The sequence below is a fragment of the Barbus barbus genome (assembly GCF_936440315.1).
Source record: "Barbus barbus genome assembly, chromosome: 35".
In the NCBI taxonomy this organism is placed as follows: Eukaryota; Metazoa; Chordata; class Actinopteri; order Cypriniformes; family Cyprinidae; genus Barbus; species Barbus barbus.
The window spans coordinates 21,714,426-21,736,185 of record NC_136763.1 but is presented as its reverse complement, the minus strand read 5'-3'; the positions used below and the strand labels follow the sequence as shown (position 1 = coordinate 21,736,185).

Here is a 21,760-nt window from a genome sequence, read left to right as displayed (position 1 = left end):
ATTTGAACCCTTTCCAACAATGAATGTATGATTTTGAGATCTATCTTTTTTACACCGAGGGACTCATTTGCAACTATTACAGAAGGTTCAAATGCTCACTGATGCTCCAGAAGGAGAAGCCATGCATGAAGAGCCTTTTGAACAGAATGAAGATGAGTACTAAATATCATATTTTTTCATTTAGTACTGCCCTTCAGAAGCTACAGAAGATACTTACATGTTTTCCAGAAGACAAATTAAGTTAAATTTACCTTGATCTTCAAATTCAAAAAGTTTTCACGCCCCGGCTCTTAATGCATGGTTTTTCCTTCTGGAGCATCAGTGAGCGTTTGAACTTTCTGTAATAGCTGCATATGAGTCCCTCAGTCGTCCTCAGTGTGGAAAGATGAATCTCAACATCATACAGTCATTGTTGGAAAGGGTTGAAATACACAAAAATGCTGGAAAACCAAAGAATTTGTGGGACCTGAAGGATTTTTCTGAAGAACAGCAGGCAGTTGAACTGTTCAGGACAAACAAGGGACTCATGAACAACTATCACTAAACAAAAAAACACAGCTTTGGCTCGTTCAGGTAACAACACAGTATTAAGAATTAAGTGTTTATGTAAACTTTTGAAGAGGGTCATTTTTATAAATTCAACTATTATTTTCTCTTGTGGACTATATGTAAACATCTTTTATGTGAAATATCTTATTCAGGTCAGTACTAAATAAACAATAACATGCATTTTGATGTTGATCATGATCCCTCTTATTTTGGTCAAATAATTAACATTTTGCAGATTCTGAAAGGTGTATGTAAAGTTTTGACTTCAACTGAATAAAAAAAGTGTAAAAGGTAATAGACAAAAATGAAAGAAAATGTGACATTTATTTATTTTTTTCATTGGCATACATGTGAATGTTTTAAACAGGAAACAATAACTGACAGTTCAGATTAATAAAAACAAAAATAACAAATTAACAAAAAGAACTGTTTAAAAACTGTTCTTTAAATGATGAACATTTTCACTTTAAGATAATGATACACTGAGTAAAGATTACATATATCAAGTGCTCAGCACCCTGTTTGCAATTATAAAAGTCATAAGAAACTAATACAAAACTTGGAAGTATTACATTGGAATTAAAAATTGGAATCAAATGTTAAGAGGAAAGCTGATCCCAAAACCACAGGGTCATCATGTAGATTGACTCTTAAGGTTATATTTTAGCCATAAAATGACAAATAAGACTTTACGTATGGAAACAATTCTACACACAATCTCAACACCAGATTTTTTGGGGTCTGTCTTGCACTTGACAGTAAATGTTTTTTGGAGTTTTATGCTGAAAGACTTCTATAGTAACGGGAAAAGGGTGATTATTTTCTTAAATATATGTACAGTCATGGCCAAAAATATCGGCAAAAAAATGCAACACTTCTCTCAGAATTTTTTCAAATTGCTAATGTTTTGGTATTCACGTGCTTATTGATTTTGTTTGCACTGCAACAACACACACAAAAAACAAAACAAAACAAAACAAAAAAAACAGAGAAGAAAAGTCAAACTTGATAAAATTTCCCACAGAACTCAAAAATGGACTGGACAAAATTATTGGCACCTTTTCAAAATTGTAAGAAATAATTGCTTTTCAAGCATGTGATGCTCCTGTAATTTGTATAGACACACCTGTGGCAAGTAACAGGTGTGGGCAATACAGAAATCACACTTGCAAACAGTTAAAATGGAGAAAAGTGTTGTGTTTCACACTGAGCATGGAGGAAAGAAAGAAGTGTAAAGAGTTGTCTGTGGATTTAAGAGAAAAAAATGTGGAAAAACATGGACGATCTCAAGGCTACAAGTCCATCTCCAGAGATCTTAATGTTACTGTGTCCACTGTGCTCAATAATATCATGGGTTTACAGCCCATGGCACTGAAGCTAACCTCCCTGGATGTGGACAGAGGAGCAAAATTAATTAAAAATTACAACGAAGGATTTTTCGAATGGTAGATAAAGAACCCAGATTAACTTCCAAACAAATTCAAGCTGATCTGCAGACACAAGGTACAGCAGTGTCAGCTCGCACTATCCGTCGCCATCTGAATTAAAAGGGATGCAATGGTAGGAGACAGAGGAGGACACCACTGCTAATACATATGCATAAAAAGGCAAGACAGGAGTTTGCCAAAACTTATGTGACAAATCCGCAATCCTTCTGGGAGAATGTACTGTGGACAGATGAGACAAAAGTAGAGCTTTTTGGCAAAGGACATCATGGCACTGTTTACAGAAAAAGAAATGAGGCCTTCAAAGAAAAGAACACAGTCCCTACAGTCAAACATGGTGGAGGTTCAAAGATGTTTTGGGGTTGCTTTGCTGCTTCTGGCACTGGATGCCTTGAGTGTGTGAACGGTATCATGAAATCTGATTATTACCCAAGAATTTTGGGGCGCAACGTAGTGGCCAGTGTCAGAAAGCTGCGTCTCCACCAGAGGTCATGGGTCTTCCAGCAGGATAATGACCCAAAACACACTTCAAAAAGCACTCAGAAATGGTTACAAACAAAGCGCTGGAGAGTTCTGAAATGGCCAGCAATGAATCCAGATCTGAATCGCATAGAACACCTGGGGAGAGATCTCAAAACAGCAGTTGGGAGAAGGCATCCTTCAAATCTGAATGACCTGGAGCAGTTTGCAAAAGAAGAGTGGTCCAAAATTCCAGTACAGAGGTGTAAGAAACTCATTCATGGTTACAGGAAGCGATTAATTTCAGTTTTCTGAGAGAAGGGTTGCATTTTCTGACAGAATTGCAAGGGTGCTAATATTTTTGGACATGTATGTATGTATTTATTTATTCAGAAGACTGAAGGCCAGTGTTGCAACATTGTGTCAAAATGTATTTCGTTATAAACACCTGTCCAAATAAATTCAAAACACTGTGCTGTATCTTGTCAGGCTCTGCCTGATTAACAACAACATCTGCTTCTAGTCAGAATGATTTTGTTTTCACAAAAAACAAAAACAAAAAAAAAACTGTGGATTTTATTGGCTTTATACTCATGTTGTGGTTGAAAATTGCAACGTATCAATATTTTCACATTTTGATAAAGGATGAAAACATTTTTTTTTTGCTATTGTAGCTTTTATATGAAAAAGCTGTTTGGCTAAACCATCTGAAGTCAGTAAAAAAAAGTTAGTCTAGATCTTCCAATACACTGTAATTTTCTATAATCCAGTTTCTTCCACTGCAGGAATGGCTTATAGTTCTTAAGCTTTTTTGGGGAGGATTTTCCTGAGAGTGGGTTTTTGATCCTGGGTGGTGTCCTGTTGTGGATGTGGTAACTCTGGTTCAGCTTCATGAAGCTGTTTGAAGCTTTGAACCGGCTCTTTGGTCTCACGTTTGGCCTGCCTCAAGAGACGTTTCATGTTCTTCACCTTGTCCCTAAGGTGATTGTTGGCTTTCTCCAGGACCTTTACTTTCTGAGAGAGGTTTTTGACTTTCTCTTCCTCCTCAAATAAGGCCTTCTGCACGTTGGAGCACCATAGCTGAAGGAATTGAAGTAAACAAGAAGTCAATAGAGGTAAGTAAAAAAAATATAAAGCGTCTGTTTGACTCCCATACTTAGACTAAACTGGTGTAAATTAAACTTCAGTAGAATACAGAATGTTTTGTGGCAATTTAAAGTGAGTAAAAACTATCATGAACTTCTCACATTTTTTCAATAATAAATAGTTTTTACCAGAAGTAAAATGGGTAATAGTTGCTTATTAGCATGCCTGTTATTAACATGTTGACTGTTTATTAGTGCTTATAAAGCACATATTCTGCATGACCATATTCTAGATCCCTAATCCTACCCAGTACCTAAATTTAACAACTACCTTTCTATATGGGTGTCCCCGACTAAGGCTTTTCATAGTCAAATCGGAATTTTTGAATCTTGCCGATAGTCGACTGATAGTCGAATCATATGTTTGGGGGGCAAAATACATTACCAAGAGTCAAGTCAGACAATCAACAGTCATAATTACTGATGTTAACACAAAGGGAAAATGTGTAACGGACTCTACAAACGGGGTAAATAATGTTTTATGTTTTGATTAAAAGATAGTAGGGCTGCTCGATTATGACAAAAATCATAATCACGATTATTTTGGTCAATATTGTAATCACGATTATTTAAAACGATAGTGGGCCATATGACCAAAACTTTATATGAAAGATTTATTTAAAGATAGTGATATCAAATATATATTTTCTGTTAAAAAGTTTGCTATGGCATCTACATTTTAGAGACCAGCGAAATGTCACAATTCTCAATACCACAGTAGAATACCAGAGTAACTAACATTAGTTAAAAACAACAACAAAAAAGGTCCTCAAAATTATTGAAAATAATTAAACTGCCAGTAATAAAAATGCAAGGGAATACAATAGAATAAAAAAGACAGAAGAAACAAACTGTGCTTTAATTTTTTTTTTATGCAAGTCTAAAGTAGCTCTTCAGTTAACAGCCTACTAGAGAAATTGAATAACCTAATGTAAAATAAAACAGCATAGTCTTCACTGTAAGAATTAAACTTCCTTTGTTTCTTATTAAAGCTACAAAAGTAGTCAAGAACAGTGAGTGATTTTGAATTTCTCTTTTGTTGTTTGATTATTAATATAAAGCACACAGTCGGCAGCATGACTATAGCCCACTGTCACTTTAAGAGCCACACGGATCCAATTTACTGTTACACAAGTATTTTCTCAGTGTATTCTCAACTCTTTACGTTCTTTTATTAAATAACAGATGAGGGTTTACATGAATAATTACTAAGCACCGCATTTTGACACATTTTTGCGAGTATTTGACCGTTTAGGTGCTAAAAGATGACTTTACATGTCCGTGTTGTGTTCTGTCTCTGAGCGCATACACGGTAATCTTCCTGAGGAAGCGCATGTTCTCTGTCACGCTTTTAAAAACAAGAATAAATCTAATCAACCCCATTTTGCAAAAGTCTCGTTACATGATTTTACTGATTTGCACGTAAAATTGGCCTTTTATGCAGGAACAAAAGGGCACCGCTGGAAAGGGGGCGGAATGGGGTGCAATAATCGCTTTATCTTGATTACTGTATTTTCATAATCGTTGGAGGCCGAAATCGAATCTGAATTTCGATTAATTGCGCAGCCCTAAAAGATAGTTAACATTAAACGTCAGTGAAACCCTAACAATTCATACATTTTTTTACAATAGTGCTCTCATTATAACATTATGTAGCCAATAAGACCGTTCTGCATTTCTGTTTTGAGCTGCGCGTGCTGAAGATGACCAGGACTGATTAAATCCCATTAATCAATGGGATTTAACTTATCTCATATACGCTTCATTATTTATACAACATAAATATTACAACTTATAGGCTATCTGCACAAAATGCCGAATGCACATGAACATGTCTGCGCGGCTCTGAATGAACTCCTTTTATGGACGTGTTTTTCACGCAACAACGTGCAGAAACACAGCAACCAAACTCTAAAAATTCACAGCGTTTTATTATAATGGTGTTCTCATTATAATGTTATCTATATGGCAGTCCCAGTCATAGTTATTAATATTCTGCATTGTTGTTTGTCCTGCCCTGAAGAGATAATAACCGTAGTACAACAAAGCGCTTTACTACAGCGCAACTCAACCAAATGCATCTTATAGGCTCTACGAGATAAACAATATGCATGATATATATAAACCGGCTGAAATGTTTTGAAATCACTTGTACCCCTGCCTGATCGAAAAAAATCCAGTCTTTCACTCTGCCTGTGTCAATTTGAGTCTTGTTAAAGATTTAAATCCCTGCCGCCAAGATGCTCATCTGTTGGTCAAGGATTATGGAAAGTGAAACTTAAATCTATAGGGGTGGTTGGATTTATTCACAGACTTTAAAATATTTATTTAAAGCTTCATTCTTTTCAGATTCTTATTTACAGCATTATCATAATAGGCTGTATATTAACTTATTGGGAGAAAACCGGTAGTTCTATGTGAAATCAGACGTTGAGCACCCCCATATAGCCAAAATGGCATGATCATAACACCCAGCGAATAGTCGACTGTGAGATTGGGAGTCGAATCAGGCTCCTCCTATCGAAGCATCGAATCGTCGACTATTCAGGGTCATCCCTACCTTACTATTAACAAGCAGCAGACCCTCAGTCAGTGGATTGTTGATGCCATTCACATTGCCTATGAGTCCTCTGACCTCCCCTCGCCGATGGGAGTCAGGTTCATTCCAGTAGGAGTGTGGCGGCCTCCAAGGCCTTTCTCGCAGGTGTCCCAATTCAGGACATCTGCAACGCTGCGGGATGGTCTACGCCGCTGACTTTGTCAGGTTATATGGCCTGGACATGCGAGCCGCTCCAGGCTCTTCCGTTCTCACATGGGGCAGGGATTGGGAAGTCTGGTGCCGTGGGTATCTCGTTCCCCAAAGTGTCTCTGGATGCAGCTCGAGTTCCTGAAGAGGAACGTCTCAGGTTACGTATGTAACCCCAGTTCCTCGAAGGAATGAGATGCTGCGTCGCGAGGCCACACTTCCGGTATCCCTGCCAGCGCTTGCTTCAATTTAGAAGCTGACGTCGGTTTCACCGCACGTGCTTTTGTGCCAGCTGGTCATTACGTCACCTCGCCCGTGACGTCCCGCCATCCATTGGACAGATTTAATTTGTATTCAGAGCCGGTCACACTGAAGGCGTTCCCCAAAGTGTCTCTGGACGCAGCGTCTCCTTCCTTCGAGGAACTGGGGTTACATACATAACCTGAGACGTTTTAAAAAATGTTTGACTACACCCCATAAACACAATCAAGCCTAGAAAAAACCCCCCAAAAATGGCCAACCACCCCTTTAAAGAATTGTACTAGAAATAATTTGCTTAATTGTATTGAAAGAGAGAGAGAGAGAGAGAGAGAGAGCAGCATATTCTTCTAATTTTTTACTTTTTTGTTCCACATGGGAAAAAAAATGAATTCATACAGGCTTGAAGAAGAGTAAACTAGACTTACCAGTACATTTGTTAATAATCCACTGGAACATAGAACTACAAAATGCTATTCCACATATTAGTGTTAGACGTTCTTGTGTTTAGCTGTCTACATTTGATCTTCATCGACCGATATACAGTATCTCACAGAAGTGAGTACACCCTCACATTTTCGTAAATATTTTATTATATCTTCATGTGACAACACTGAAGAAATGACACTTTGCTACAATGTAAAGTAGTGAGTGTACAGATTGTATAGCAGTGTAAATTTGCTGTCCCCTCAAAATAACTCAACACACAGCCATTTATGTCTAAACCGCTGGCCACAAAAGTGAGTAAGTGAAAATGTCCAAATTGGGCCCAATTAGCCATTTTCTCTCCCCGGTGTCATGTGACTCATTAGTGTTACAAGGTCTCAGGTGTGAATGGGGAGCAGGTGTGTTAAATTTGGTGTTATCGCCCTCACTCTCTCATACTGGTCACTGGAAGTTCAACATGGCACCTGATGACAAAGAACTGTCTGAGGATCTGAAAAAAATAATTGTTGCTATAAGAATTGTATGCTGTAAGAAGATTGCCAAGACCCTGAAACTGAGCTGCAGCACGGTGGCCAAGACCATACAGCAGTTTAAAAGGACAGGTTCCACTCAGAACAGGCCTCGCCATGGTCGACCAAAAGAAGTCGAGTGCACTTGCTCAGCGTCATATCCAGAGATTGTGTTTGGGAAATAGACGTATGAATGCTGCCAGCATTGCTGCAGAGGTTGAAGGGGTGGGGGTCAGCCTATCAGTGCTCAAACCATACGTCGCACACTGCATCAAATTGAACTTCATGGCTGTCGTCCCAGAAGGAAGCCTCTTTTAAAGCTGATGCACAAGAAAGCCCACAAACAGTTTGCTGAAGACAAGCAAAGTAAGGACATGGAACTGGAACTGGAACCATGTCCTGTGGTCTGATGAGACCAAGATAAACTTATTTGGTTCAGATGGTGTCAAGCGTGTGTGGCAGCAACCAGGTGAGGAATACAAAGACAAGTGTTCTTGCCTACAGTCAAGCATGGTGGTGGGAGGTCTGGGGCTGCATGATGTCGTCATGGAGGAGTCGAAGAGGACTCCAGTGGCAACCTGTGAAGCTCTGGTGAACTCCGTGCCCAAGAGGGTTAAGACGGTCCTGTAAAATAATGGTGGCCACACAAAATATGTGAAGTGACATACTGCCAAGTATGGTGACCCATACTCGGAATTCGTGCTCTGCATTTAACCCAACGTGCACACACACAGCAGTGTACACACACACACACCGTGAACACACACCCGGAGCAGTGGGCAGCCATTTATGCTGCGGCGCCCAGGGAGCAGGTGGGGGTTCGGTGCCTTGCTCAAGGGCACCTCAGTCATGGTATTGAGGGTGGAGAGAGCGCTGGACATTCACTCCCCCCACCTACAATCCCTGTTGGCCCGAGACTCGAACCCGCAACCTTTGGATTATGAGTCCGACTCTCTAACCATTAGGCCACGACTTCCCCAAATATTGACACTTTGGGCCCAACTTGGACATTTGGACATGGACATGAACTCAATTTTGTGGCCAGCGGTTTAGACATTAATGCCTGTGTGTTGAGTTATTTTGAGGGGACAGAAAATGTACACTGTTACACAAGCTGTACACTCACTAATTTACATTGTAGCAAAGTGCTAAAAAATATTTACAAAAATGTGAGTACACACTTCTATGAGATACTGTGCATATATATATATATATATATATATATACACACACATACAGTTATGGTCAGAATTATTGGCACCCTTGGCAAATATGATCAAAGAAGGCTCTGAAAATAAACCTGCATTATTAATCCTTTTGGGGCCCGTTTCAATAAGAAGGTTCAACCAACTCTGAGTTTAAACATGAACTCAGAGTTGACTTACTCTGAGACAGGGAACTCTGAGTTTTCGGTTACAAAACAGCTGAACTGAGTTAGTTTACTCAACTCTGAGTAGGTTGACTCTGAGTTAAGCTCGTGCACCATGACTATGAAAAGTCATGATCAGCGGAGCGCCGAAATCACGATTCACCATGGCAACAGCTCCCGCCAAAAAGACATCAGCGTGCGTACTTCCGTCAATGCATAGCTTTAATTCTTAATAACTGCCAATAACTTTTATAATATCAGAGGTGAAAACTATAAATTATTGAACCAAAATTCATTTTAATGGTATCTCATGATCACAAAAAAAAGAAAGAAAGAAAAAGACAGTAGTGTAATGAAGTATAAAAACACAATTCAATCAAGGTAAAGCTTTAAACATGAAAGGTTCATGGGTGTGGGCTACATGACTTTTGACATTAAATATCATTCAGTGTCTATTTCAATGCGCTGCAGCTTTTTTCACATAATTAAATATTCTCTAATCCAACCTGTTACATTTCTTAATTACAATAATAAAATTAACTACTGACTTGTCGACAGCAAGAAGGCAGAGGCTCCCAAAAAGGGGGGAGAACCTGCACCACTGACAGATGAAGAGGAGATGGTCAAGTATTGGAAGATTTCTAAAATCCAAAAGTAACTTATAAAAATAACTTTTTCTTTTGTATTAGGAAATAAAGATGACCAAAAAATTGTGACTAATTTGTTTATTTAACAGCTGTGGTGGTGGTTATGGCTTATACTACCCTTCCATCTGGCATCCTTCCATTCCATAAAGTAATCGGTTTCATTTTCAGAAGGTGCGATGGTGGGGATATGCTTGTCATCAGTGCATCCAAGCTTCCACACTGGAAGTCCTGAAGGAAATTCGGATTATTGGGTTACTTCCAGACGTCACAGAATGATGTTATCAAGTGAACATCATTTATCAGATCAGCCTCATTTAAACCAATTTTTATACCACTGACCTACAGTCCTGTGAAACCCCTCTTTGACGGATTTGTGCCCAGGAAAAAATTGTCAAAATGGGTGTGAGAGGGATGCACACTTTCCTTAGAATCTGCATACAGTGGACTTATAATGTGCTCTGCATCTCCGATGTTTTAAAGTGCATTTTTCTTATTTTGCAAATTATCTTCCAATAGGGTAAGAAATTAAAAGTATTCTTGTTTCCGTTTGCATTAACATTATTTTTCTTACCCTATGGCGGACAATTTTACTTGTTTTATGTAAAAGGCACTTAAAAGGAAAATCCCCCAGGAAAAAAAGACTAAATATAGACAATTATATAAGATGCATATTAAGATTTTTTTTTATATTTGTACTTGAAATAAGACAAAAATACTTAGTAAGAAAATCTATTTTGCAGCGTGAATGAATGAATAAGGTATTTAAACTTCGCTAACACTATAAAAAGGGGGAGGAGACCGAAAGAAACTCTGGGTTTACCGAAGAAAACCTGCTCCCGACCAGGTTAGGTTCACAGAGTAAGTTACTACGGTAACTGACTCGGAATATAAGTTACCTCTCTTTCAGAAACGGGCTTGACTTACCCTGCTTTCTCGGGTTTGACAAACCTCCCATTTTGAAACCGAAAACCCAGAGTTTCCCTGATTTCAGGGTTAACATACTCAGAGTTTTCACTTAACCTCCTTTCTGAAACGGGCCCTTGATCTTTAATTTTTTTTAAAAATCACAAAAATCTAACCTTTCATTGAACTAAAACAATTGAAAATGGGGGAAAATCTCATTATGAAATAAATGTTTTTTTCTCAAATACATGTTGGACACAATTATTGGTACCCCTAGAAATTCTTATGAGTAAAATATCTCTGAACTATATTTCCATTCATATTTACAATTTTGAGCACTCCAGGGGGATTATGAACATGAAATTATACAGCCATGGCTTCCTGTTTCACAGAAATATAAATAGGAGGGACAACAAAGTCCAAATTCCCTTAATCATCCATCACAATGAGAAAAAACAAAGAATATATTTTTGATGCGCAGCAAAAGATAATTGAGCTTCACAAATTAGTGAAGTGGCTTTAAGAAAAGAGCAGTGAAAATTCCCATTTCCACCATCAGGGCAATAATTAAGAATTTCCAATCAACAGAAAATGTTACGAATCTGCCTGGAAGACGACATGTGTCTATATCGTCCTAATGCACGGTGAGGAGGAGAATTTGAGTGGCCAAAGACTCTTCAAGGACCACAGCTGGAGAACTGTAGAGGTTTCGGGGTCAGAAAACCTTAAAAAAATTGTCAAACAGCCACTACATCACCACATGTTGTTAGGGAGGATTTCAAGAAAAATTATCCTCACTCATCCAAAAACAAACCAGCATATTCAGTTATCAGACACGACTGGAACTTCAAATGGGACTGGCTTCTGTGGTCAGATGAAACTAAAAAAAATAGCTTTTTAGCAGCAAACACTCAAAAGATGGGTTTGGTGCACACAGGGATAAAAAAGTACCCCATGTGTACAATGAAATATACTGCTGTATTTTTATATATTTCTGCTGGAGGTCCTGGAAATCTTGTTTAGGTACATGGCATCATGGATTCTATCAAATACCAACAGATAAAACATCAGCAAGTGACTGACTCGGTTAGAAATATTACAATGGACCATGTTTGGATCTTCCAATCCGACAATAATCCAAACACAAACCTCAAAAACAACACAAAAATGGGCCACTGGGCACAAGACCAAGCTTCTGCTATGGCCATTCCAGTCCTCTGACCTGGACCCTGTAAAAAATATTATAGAAAGTTATTAGAAAAGGTAGTATCATCACAACTATGTTCCTTCTTAGAGAAAAATGATATATGTGAGGATTTCCAGTCAGGTTTTAGACCATAGTACTGAGACTGCTCTCATTAGAGTTACAAACGACCTGCTTTTATCATCTGATCGTTGTTGTATCTCTCTGTTAGTGCTACTGGATCTTAGTGCCGCGTTTGACACTATCGACCACAACATTCTTTTAAATAGACTAGAAAATTATGTTGGCATTAGAGAAAGTGCACTGGCATGGTTCAAATTGTACTTATCTGACCACCATCAATTTGTGGCAGTAAATTAAGAGGTATCATACCAATCACATTTGTAGTATGGAGTACCTCAAGACTCAGTACTTGGCCCCTTACCTTTCATGCTTTACATTTTACCCTTGGGAGATATCATTAGGAAACATGGTGTTAGCTTTCACTGTTATGCTGATGATACCCAGCTCTATATTTATTTGCGACATGATGAAACTTACCAATTTGCAAAACTAACGGAATGTATAGTTGATATCAAAAACTGGATGACTAGCAATTTCTTACTGCTAAATTCTGAAAAAACAGAGGTGTTAATTATTGGACCAAAAGCTTTTGCATGCAATAACCTAGATTACTGTCTAATACTTGAATGGCTGCTCTGTAAATTCTTCGTCATCAGCTAGGAACCTAGGCGTACTTTTTGATAGCAATATTTCCTTCGAAAAACAAGTTTCTAGCATTTGTAAAACTGCATTTTTCCATCTTAAAAATTTATCTAAATTACATATGCTCTCAATGTCAAATGCAGAAACATTAATTAATGCGTTCATGACTTCGAGGCTAGATTATTGTAATGCTTTATTAGGTGGTTGTTCTGCATGTTTAATAAACAAACTCCAGCTGGTTCAAAATGCAGCAGCTAGAGTTCTTACTAGAACCAGGAAGTATGACCACATTAGCCCGGTTCTGTCAACACTGCACTGGCTCCGTATTAAACATTGTATACATTTTAAGATCTTGCTAATTATCTATAAGGCCCTGAATGGTTTGGCACCTCAGTATTTGAGTGAGCTCTTATCGCATTATAGTCTTTCACGTCCGCTGCGATCTCAAAACTCTGGCCATTTGATAATACCTAGAATATCAAAATCAACTGCGGGCGGGAGATCGTTTTCCTATTTAGCGCCCAAACTCTGGAACAATCTACCTAACACTGTTCGGGAAGCAGACACACTCTGTCAGTTTAAATCTAGATTAAAGACCCATTTCTTTAACCTGGCTTACACATAATACACTATCGCATTTCTATAATTCAAATCCGTTAAAGGATTGTTAGGCTGCATTAATTAGGTCAACCGGAACCAGGAACACTTCCCAAAACACCTGATGTACTGTGTAGTGAAGACCCTGTCTCCTAGACGGCCATCAGGACAAGACCACAGGAACCAGATGAGTCCTTTGCACAATCTGATTCTGTTTTAGCCTAGATTTTAACTGCTGATTTTGTCTGGTCAGAGTAGAATGACACTATTTTGACAAACTATTTCCCCGTCTAAATACTGTAAAGCTGATATAAAGCTGATGTAAAGCTGTTTTGACACAATTTGCATTGTTAAAAGGGCTATACAAATAATACTGATTATTGACTAAAATGAGTGAGGTGAACTGAAGAGAAGAAGCACCATGATGGAGCTGTGAATCTGAAGGATCTTGAGAGATTCTTGATGAAGGAATGGTCTCTGATCTTTTGTCAGGTGTTCTCTAACCTCATCAGGCATTATAGGAGAAAATTTAGAGCTGTTAAACTGGCAAATGGAGGTTTCAAAAAGTGTTGAATAAAAGGGTGCCGTTAATTGTGGCCAATGTGTATTAGAGAAAAACATTTATTTCATAATGATATTTCCTCCCATTTTAAATTCTTATTCTCCAATGAAAGGTTAGATTTTCGTGAATATTTTAAATAAAAGATCAAAAGGATTAACAATGCAGATTAATTTTCACAGCCTTCTTTGATCATATTTACCAAGGGTGCCAATAATTCTTACCACGACTATATATATATATATATATATATATATATATATATATATATATATATATATATATATATATATATATATATATATATATATATACCTATTAAAAATATACAATCAGTAAGAATATTTTCTTAGAAATCCCTTACAACCCAATGCAGAGTTCTGATTCAAAGCTGAGAACTTCTGGTTTAGAGTTTAAACATACCACGACCAACAATATAAGAAACATGTTCTCCCAAGGCAAATTAAAAAGTAAAGAAGTAAAGATGTCCAGAGAGGAATGTTAATATCCCAGCAATCATTTATATTAATTCTCTTGAGATTTGGACCCAGACATAAGCTACACTTAATGGTGAGCACCAGTTCACAGTAAAATATAGGTTTGAAAATGTCTGTAGGTTTGGATTCTCAAAATATGTTGCCCACTTATTCTAGCAAGATTTCTGTGGAAGACTAGCTGATGTTTAGGCACATCTTCTAATCTACTGCTATGTTGATATTTGTGTTCAACATGCAATAGCCAAAAAGATGTCTGTTAGAGTCCCTCATCCATTTCCATTAGCCGAGAGAACCACAAACAGACAAGCAAAAGACCCAAACAAGCAAGATTTCCACACTTCTTTGCTCACTATGAAGTGTCTGCCTCACTAATACTATCCATAAATGTGCACACAGACAAGCACACTGCAAGCAAGGACAGGGCATGATTGAAAATATGTCTCTCTAATGCTTCATGCATCAGTCAGAACAGGTGACGGTTACATCCACTGTTTATTATTATTATTATTGTTGTTGTTGCTGTTGTTGTTATTGTATTAATACATTAAAAGTGGCTCACTCTGTTGTCCTCCTGTACCTCCCAGTCTGGGGTGTACATGTGAACCTGTGTGCCAGCTGTGCAGTTGGAAAACTGGAATAAGCTGGCAAACATGCGATGGTTCTCCGGCGTGTCAGGGAAGATGGGGTCTTGGAAGTTGACTCCGTGTGGAATGATGCTGTAGTTGTCATCCATCCTGAGAAGAAATGCAACAAAAACTACATTACTATGATAAATAATTGTTATGCCTGGAATATTATATTATTTGAACACACGCCAATAACTTACCACATGGTCTATACTATGGACATCGATGATAAATTATCATAATTATTAAAAGGTGTGGCTTACAATTGTAAGTGGATGATGCATTATCCTACAATTGTATGAAGTGCATGATAAATTAGCAAAAAAAAGGTCACATCCAAACCCCAGAATATTACAGAGCTTTGGGTGACTATTTTGACTAATTTGAGACAGTAACCAACCAACTAGTAGAAACTACTTTAGAAAACTTAGTGTAACCCCTCCGGTTTTACTCCCCTCACTCACTCTGAGTGGTATTCGAACTGGCATTTCCAGCATGGGAAGCAGGCACACTAACAAGGACGCTAAAGACTACAGCCTCTAACATCATAGTGCAGCTCTTGAAATGAGGGGAGTGAGGTTTACGTTCGCCGCTCTTACCAGCTGGCCGTTACATTAGCATGTTCAAAACCATTCTGAACATCATAGCAACACCTTAGCAGAAACATGTAAAATCTTACTTTATAATGTAAAATTTCAGCCTGTTGTCATGTTCACGCATGCCATAGGGTGTGTATCAAACATGAGATACAATAATACCACTACAAAATCATACTATATAACAAAAGTTTCACACTCGTTACGCATTTTTGTTTCTCCTGTGTGGGCATCAGCAATGTAATAGTTCATGACCATTTGGTACACTTAATGTCAATGACCCATATATTTTTAGGCAGGCAAGCGGCCAAGGAGAGGGGAGGTACCAATAAAGGGTATGCTGGGACAGCTCTATTTGTGTTCTTTCCATGCGTGGGTTTGCATTTGGGCTGCTATTATATTTTTATATTTGCTAAAGCATTAGCAAACATATTATGTTTAAAGAAAAATATTTAAGTAAAAACATATGTAATCAACATAAGAGGTTAATTTTACAGTGTGTGGTGTCCCGGGAATTATACGCATAGCTTATTGAGGTCTATTATTTTCTCTTTGTTCTTTCTCTTGTCTCTGTAGCTGTGTGAGCAAAGAATTCATTGCTTGTGATTGGCGTACAAAGCTGTTCTTTGGCTGGTGTCTTGCTGTTTCAGCCTGCAGTCTTGCAAACTTTCACACATCAGCACACACACACACACACACAACCACCCACACCTCCCAGCAGAGAGGAAATGAGGAAAGTCTTTTATCAAAGTTTCAAGGGTGGTTTTAAAAATATTAATACAAAAACCATGGTTATATTGGCACAAAGTGAGGAAATGAGACACTCTCTTCAAAAGGACTCTCCACTACGCTTGTCCTCCTACATTTGATGTGTGATTCAGCTGCAATCAGCCTGCAGGAACATTTATTTTTTGCAAGCTGAATGGTTTGCAGCACTCACTTGTAATCATCAATATATATATATATATATATATATATTTTTTTTTTTTTTTTTTTTTTTTTCTTCAATTTTAGTTTGGGAAAAGAAAAACACAGTTACTCCAAACAAATGACAAGTTAATGCATGTGTGTATGTTAGAGAGACAGAATTCCCAAGAGGCATTTGTTGCACGTTTTAACAGTTTAATGAACAGTCTGGAAAATTACTACTTGTTTGACACTATATGTTTGGGGATATATATATATATATATATGTATGTTGGCTTCAAAACACTGTTGCTCACAGTGAGGGAGACGGTTTTGAGGTGAATAGTTTTCCACCTGGCTTTCATATCCCCTTTTCCTTGACGGAAACATTGGCTTTGGACCTTGACAGCAGAGAGTCTTTCCATCTGGATGTAATTCAGCCTCTTTAGAGGGGCATCAGAAGCTCAGGGGCTTTTACAGAACCTGTGCTCAATGTCAGACTTGGAATATCTAGATCCAAAAAGAGTTCCAGAATTCTCAGATGGATTTCAGCTGAGCTCCAGAATATTTTGGACTGAAGTGTCTTGGTCTGGAAGGCCATTTCAACTTGAGTTTCAGCTTCAGAAAATTGGTCTGCTGTTAGTTTTCTGTGAATATATATTTTGAAGAATGTACACGCTTCTCTTTTTCATACACTGACAGTTCATAGTGACCATGGGTGTTGAGCAACGTAAAGAGCATTAGGGCATATAAATAACTCTAATGCATTAGAAAGGCTATTATTTTGAAGCTTGACATGGTAATTGTGAACCGTAGTTTCAAGAGTGTGTAGATCCTTCAAATTTTCTTTTTATATTCTTTGGTGTTTTTAGAAAGATGTGACGGTGAGAAAATCATTACATAATTTTCATTTCTAGCAGAACTATTCCTTAAAGGAAAATGAAGGCCAGAAAGAAATGTTCTATATACATTCCAAAAGACAGATTGTTACACTTTTCTGAGCATCTAAAAGAGGATCTATGAGTAAGAGATAAATATTCAGTAAACACATTCTTACTGGCAAGGCGTTGAATATTTGCTAAATGAAAGTGCCTCTTTTTGTTATAACGTTCTGGTGTACTATTGGATGTGAGGTGGTATGAAGTTTGTGTAGTTTATGCAATATAATACATTTCTCAAAACTTGGTAAATGTGGTAAAAAAAAAAAAAATGCGCAAACATCTCCCTACATTTTTTTTTTTTTCAAAGCAGTGTTTACAAGTGCCACCAACTCTGCTAAAATACCATAATGCTAACTAAAAACCAATAACTTCCAGATGGGTTCCCCCTGTTATCCTACACATTTCCATGCGTCTTCGGGATATAACCTTTTTAATTCACTGACCACCCTAAAATAAATAGACTCTCAAGGGAACCTTAATGTAGCTGTTCTGTGTACCACATTGCATTAATTATTGTTTCCATGCAGAGTGTCTCCAGTTTCTCAGGCTTTTGATGGTTTGACTGGTGAGAATTGTCTTGCCAAACTAGAACCAGCTGTCTGATTGGTTCATGGCTTAGACTCATGACATATGGGACATTAAAAGGCAGAGAAGAAAAGTTGTGCATGTGTAATGAAGCAAGGTTTTCTGTTGGAACACCAAAAGAAAGCACAGAATGTCTTAAATGTCATTTAAGTGCAATGAGTGGTTTTTGAGCTTCAAAAATGACCAAAAAAAGCATAATAAATGTAACACGAACATGGTACATACAACTCATTAATTTAGGACTCATGGAGTATAGCCTAATTAAAGTCAGTAGTTGAAATGCAAGTATTAATTTTCATACCCTGACACCTCGGTTTGACATTATTGACAGTGATATTTGTTCATATTTATGAAGAAAAAAAAAAATATGATGTGCCAGTTTAAAAATGTAGAACATAACAAGATTTGTAAGTAATTTGTATGTAAGTTCATAACATGAATAATTTCTTAAATATTAGCCTGTTCTTAGACTGTTCCTCAAACAAAGCTATTGTATTACAATGTCAGTGTTCTCTTGCAGCACTCTAAGTGAAACATGCTGGAGAGTAACAGGAACAGTAACTCATGAACACTATGTGAATATGTCCACGGAATGACATTATGGCATGTTTCAAAGGTTTTACTGTAAATATAGGAGACCAGAAAATGAGAGATAATCCAACGTCTTTAAACAGTGTTTCCAAAATCCAGATTAGTAAGAATTTAGCATCAGATTTACAAAAGCATTGGTCATCCAAGCATGGGCTCGCCACTGATAGTAACTTTAAAAACAATGACCTGAAATGAGTGTATAATTCAATGTCAGTGACGAAATGAAACAAAGGAACAGTGGTGTAATGGAAACTGGACAAAATGTGTATCCACAAGCTCAACACCTCAAGCGCTTTAAGAGATCATGGCTAATGTAGAGACTGTTGGGGTTAGGCAGAAGTGGAAAGTAATGAATTACATTTTCTCGCGTTACTGTAATTGAGTAGCTTTTTTGTGTACTTCTACTTTTTAAAGTATTTTTTAAATCTGTAATTTTGCTTTTACTTAAGTATATTTTGTTTGAAGTACTGCACTTCGCTACATTTTAAAACACATTCATTACTGAGTAAAACAAAAATGGAAACTACTGCAGTATATAATGGGCAGGAGAACAAACTAGCGCTAAAATCACAAGAAAGATGCAGACGGACAAGACAGGCGTTAGTGGTGCAGACCCAGCTGAAAACCAAACCCCGTCGTATTCTGCTGAAGTTGAACTCGAAGGTAATTAAGTGAACCCCTGGCCATGTTTATGCTCTATTATGCAGTGTAAGCTGGGTTTGCCTAGGGAGACCAAACATACTAGCTTTTAAATATCTTGACATCAACTCTTCGCAACTTGGCAAGCATGTAGAGGTAAGGTAAATACTTGCATCATTGCATTGGTGGTTAAAATTAAGCTTTGGCAGTTTAGCAAAAGGTTTTGCACAAATTAGCCAAAAAGACAGTGGTGCAGGGTGTGCGATATCGTCCGCGACAGTATCGTAATTGTTGTTTTAACGATGTGCGATTTGACATTATCAGTATTTAGCCAAAAACCAAACAAAACACTCCTACCGTGTATACATGAAAAATAGGTGGGTTCAAACAAAAGGTGCTATCTTCTAAGTTGTGTATCAGATCCAGATCCAAAATACCTGAAAAAAAAGCTGAAATGTTTTGATGTCAAACCCAAATGTTTACAGTCTATAGAAAAAATAAAGGAATTGGCCTCACTCCAATACTTTTGGAGGGCACTGTATATATATATACAGTATATTTTTACAACAGTTCAATAAACAAGAAAATTAAGAGACTTGCATTTTAGACACCATATTGCCTGTTTTTGCTCTATTTCGACAACAAAAATAATCCCAAACACAGCCACAGTATTTGTAAAGAGAGTTGAATTTAAAAAAAGACAAAAGTGGCAATAGTTCAAGAACCAACCTCATATGCCTGCAGGTTTTCTCTGTGTATATTGTTTATGCACATTTTTGGAAACTATTAGTAACAGCTGTTTCATGGTCCCAACAAGCAATATTGCTTTTGTAAAACAGGTTATCAGTTTACATTATGCATGTGAGTTGCTGCCTATCACAGTAAACGACTTGGTCAGAAAAGTGCTGAGTGTGATAAATCCAGCACAGCACATATGAGGGAGTTAAACATTCTTCAGTTTAACTGATCGGACCATAGCGTGAGACAGGAAATGCAAGTAAAAAAAAATAAAAAGGTCAACAGATTTAAGCCTTACGCTATTACTATGAATCACTTCAAAAGTGTCTTTGAGAAAAAGTGAAATCACAACAATATTGAATCATACTGATTGATCTCTATCCAAATGGGCTGTACTTTTATTGTTTGTTAACTACCTCATCCTTTGTAAGTTCATCTAAAAATGTGATTTCATCCCCACTATAAACATAGAAACAAAGACAAGCCAGAGCTTATTAAGTCTGACAAATGTTTTGATGATTTTACACAGGATTCATGATCATAATACACAAGGTTAACCATTTTCCATTCATTATGAAAGAAAATAGAGGGAGATCTTGGTTGTTTGGCACAGTATTCATTCTTTGTGAATATCCCTGGTGGACCATGCATTAACGTAACCCAACCAAGGGCAAATAGAAGCTTAAGTTCTAAGATGACAATGAGCACAGATCTCAGACAGTTGTGCACAGTTGTAGCCAAGCCAATGCTCTGATAGTTAGGTCCTATGCTCAAGGGAAATTATTGTTTGAAGCCAGCTCATGTCCAGTTCCATGCCAATGTCACAAAACAACTTTTGTTCATTCAAAATGAACAACTAAAAAAAAACAACACACTTTATATGATCTAAAATGTAAAACGTCATCCTTAATAAGCCAACTGATGTGATTTATAAGTGCTCTCAAATAGTAGTGACTCAGACTCATGTTAAACTTTAAAGTATTCACTTCACACTAAACCTGTTTATTAGTTGTGTGTACAGCATATGAGTATATAGGTGTTATGTTAATGTTATGTATGGAATCTTCAGCTCTTCATCTTAGTCCGATTCTTTATTTTATTTTTGCATTTTGTTAACCTTATTATTATTTTTTAAAACAAAACATCACTAAGTGCATCTTTAACATGATCAGATCCTTACTGACATTTAATCTTACCTTAAAAAGAAATAGTATGAGTTGTTCTCCATGACACTGTATGTGTAGCAGGGGAAATATCCCAACCCGCTGACATTGAACCTGGACCCGGCTGGCACTTCCAGCATGCTGCCCCATGCCTGATCGCATAACAGCTCGATCTCCGCGGAAAAGAATAGATCCGTGTCGTACTGCCACGGCAGGTAGTTGAACACGCTGTAAGACTCCTTATGGAGAGCGAGCACCTTGGCAAAGACTATGATCTCCGCCAGCTCTGCGCGGCACGCTTCCGTCTGAGGTCTCCAGTCGTGGGGCAGTTGGCATCCCCATGATGCGCTCATGGAGAGCGCTAATATTAATGCCAGTAGAGTGCCCATGATATGCAACCTTACCTTACTCGTGCAAACTGCCTAAACTAAAAGCAATTCCGCGCGGTTCACTCTGATATTCCTCTAGAAAAAAAGACTCATCCAGGTCCGCGTAAAATGCAAGTAATATCCAAACGCTCAAATGCAGTAAAAGATACGCGATGATATTAAAGACAGTTTAAAATATTTTTTTCTATTAATAGGGTATAATTCATATCTTTGAATTTAGATTGATCTATAGGGCTTATTCCTTTCCATTCTTCCCTGAGCGCTCTGCGCATTACGCTGCGCGGTTTATGAAGAACATTTTAGTGACGCTCAGCTATTACATCTGCAGCAGAAAACAATCGCAAGAGCTTCAGTTCTGCTTTCATTTCACGCCGAGCAATGTGCGCTCCAAGGAATCAGTGAAAAACAAGTATTATTATTATTATTATTAACAATGTGACACCGAGTTTTCAATACAGCAACATGATCTTCTGTTATTTGGTGTCACTGTATTATGATTAAACATGTTACATTAAATAATGTCCATATTAAATCATTTCCACCACAA

At 37.6% G+C, this 21,760-nt stretch overlaps 1 protein-coding gene across 1 annotated transcript; it reads right to left on the bottom strand.

Annotated features, from left to right (window-relative positions):
- Positions 1 to 856: 856 nt before the first annotated feature.
- ccdc3b (coiled-coil domain containing 3b) lies at positions 857 to 21,520 on the bottom strand. The gene is made up of 3 exons (XM_079392876.1): positions 20,858 to 21,520; positions 14,599 to 14,773; positions 857 to 3,533 (listed from the first exon to the last, which is right to left on the bottom strand). Exons 1-3 carry the CDS (start codon positions 21,211 to 21,213, stop codon positions 3,255 to 3,257), a joined length of 810 nt encoding a protein of 269 aa, XP_079249002.1. The 5' UTR covers positions 21,214 to 21,520; the 3' UTR covers positions 857 to 3,254.
- Positions 21,521 to 21,760: the final 240 nt, after the last annotated feature.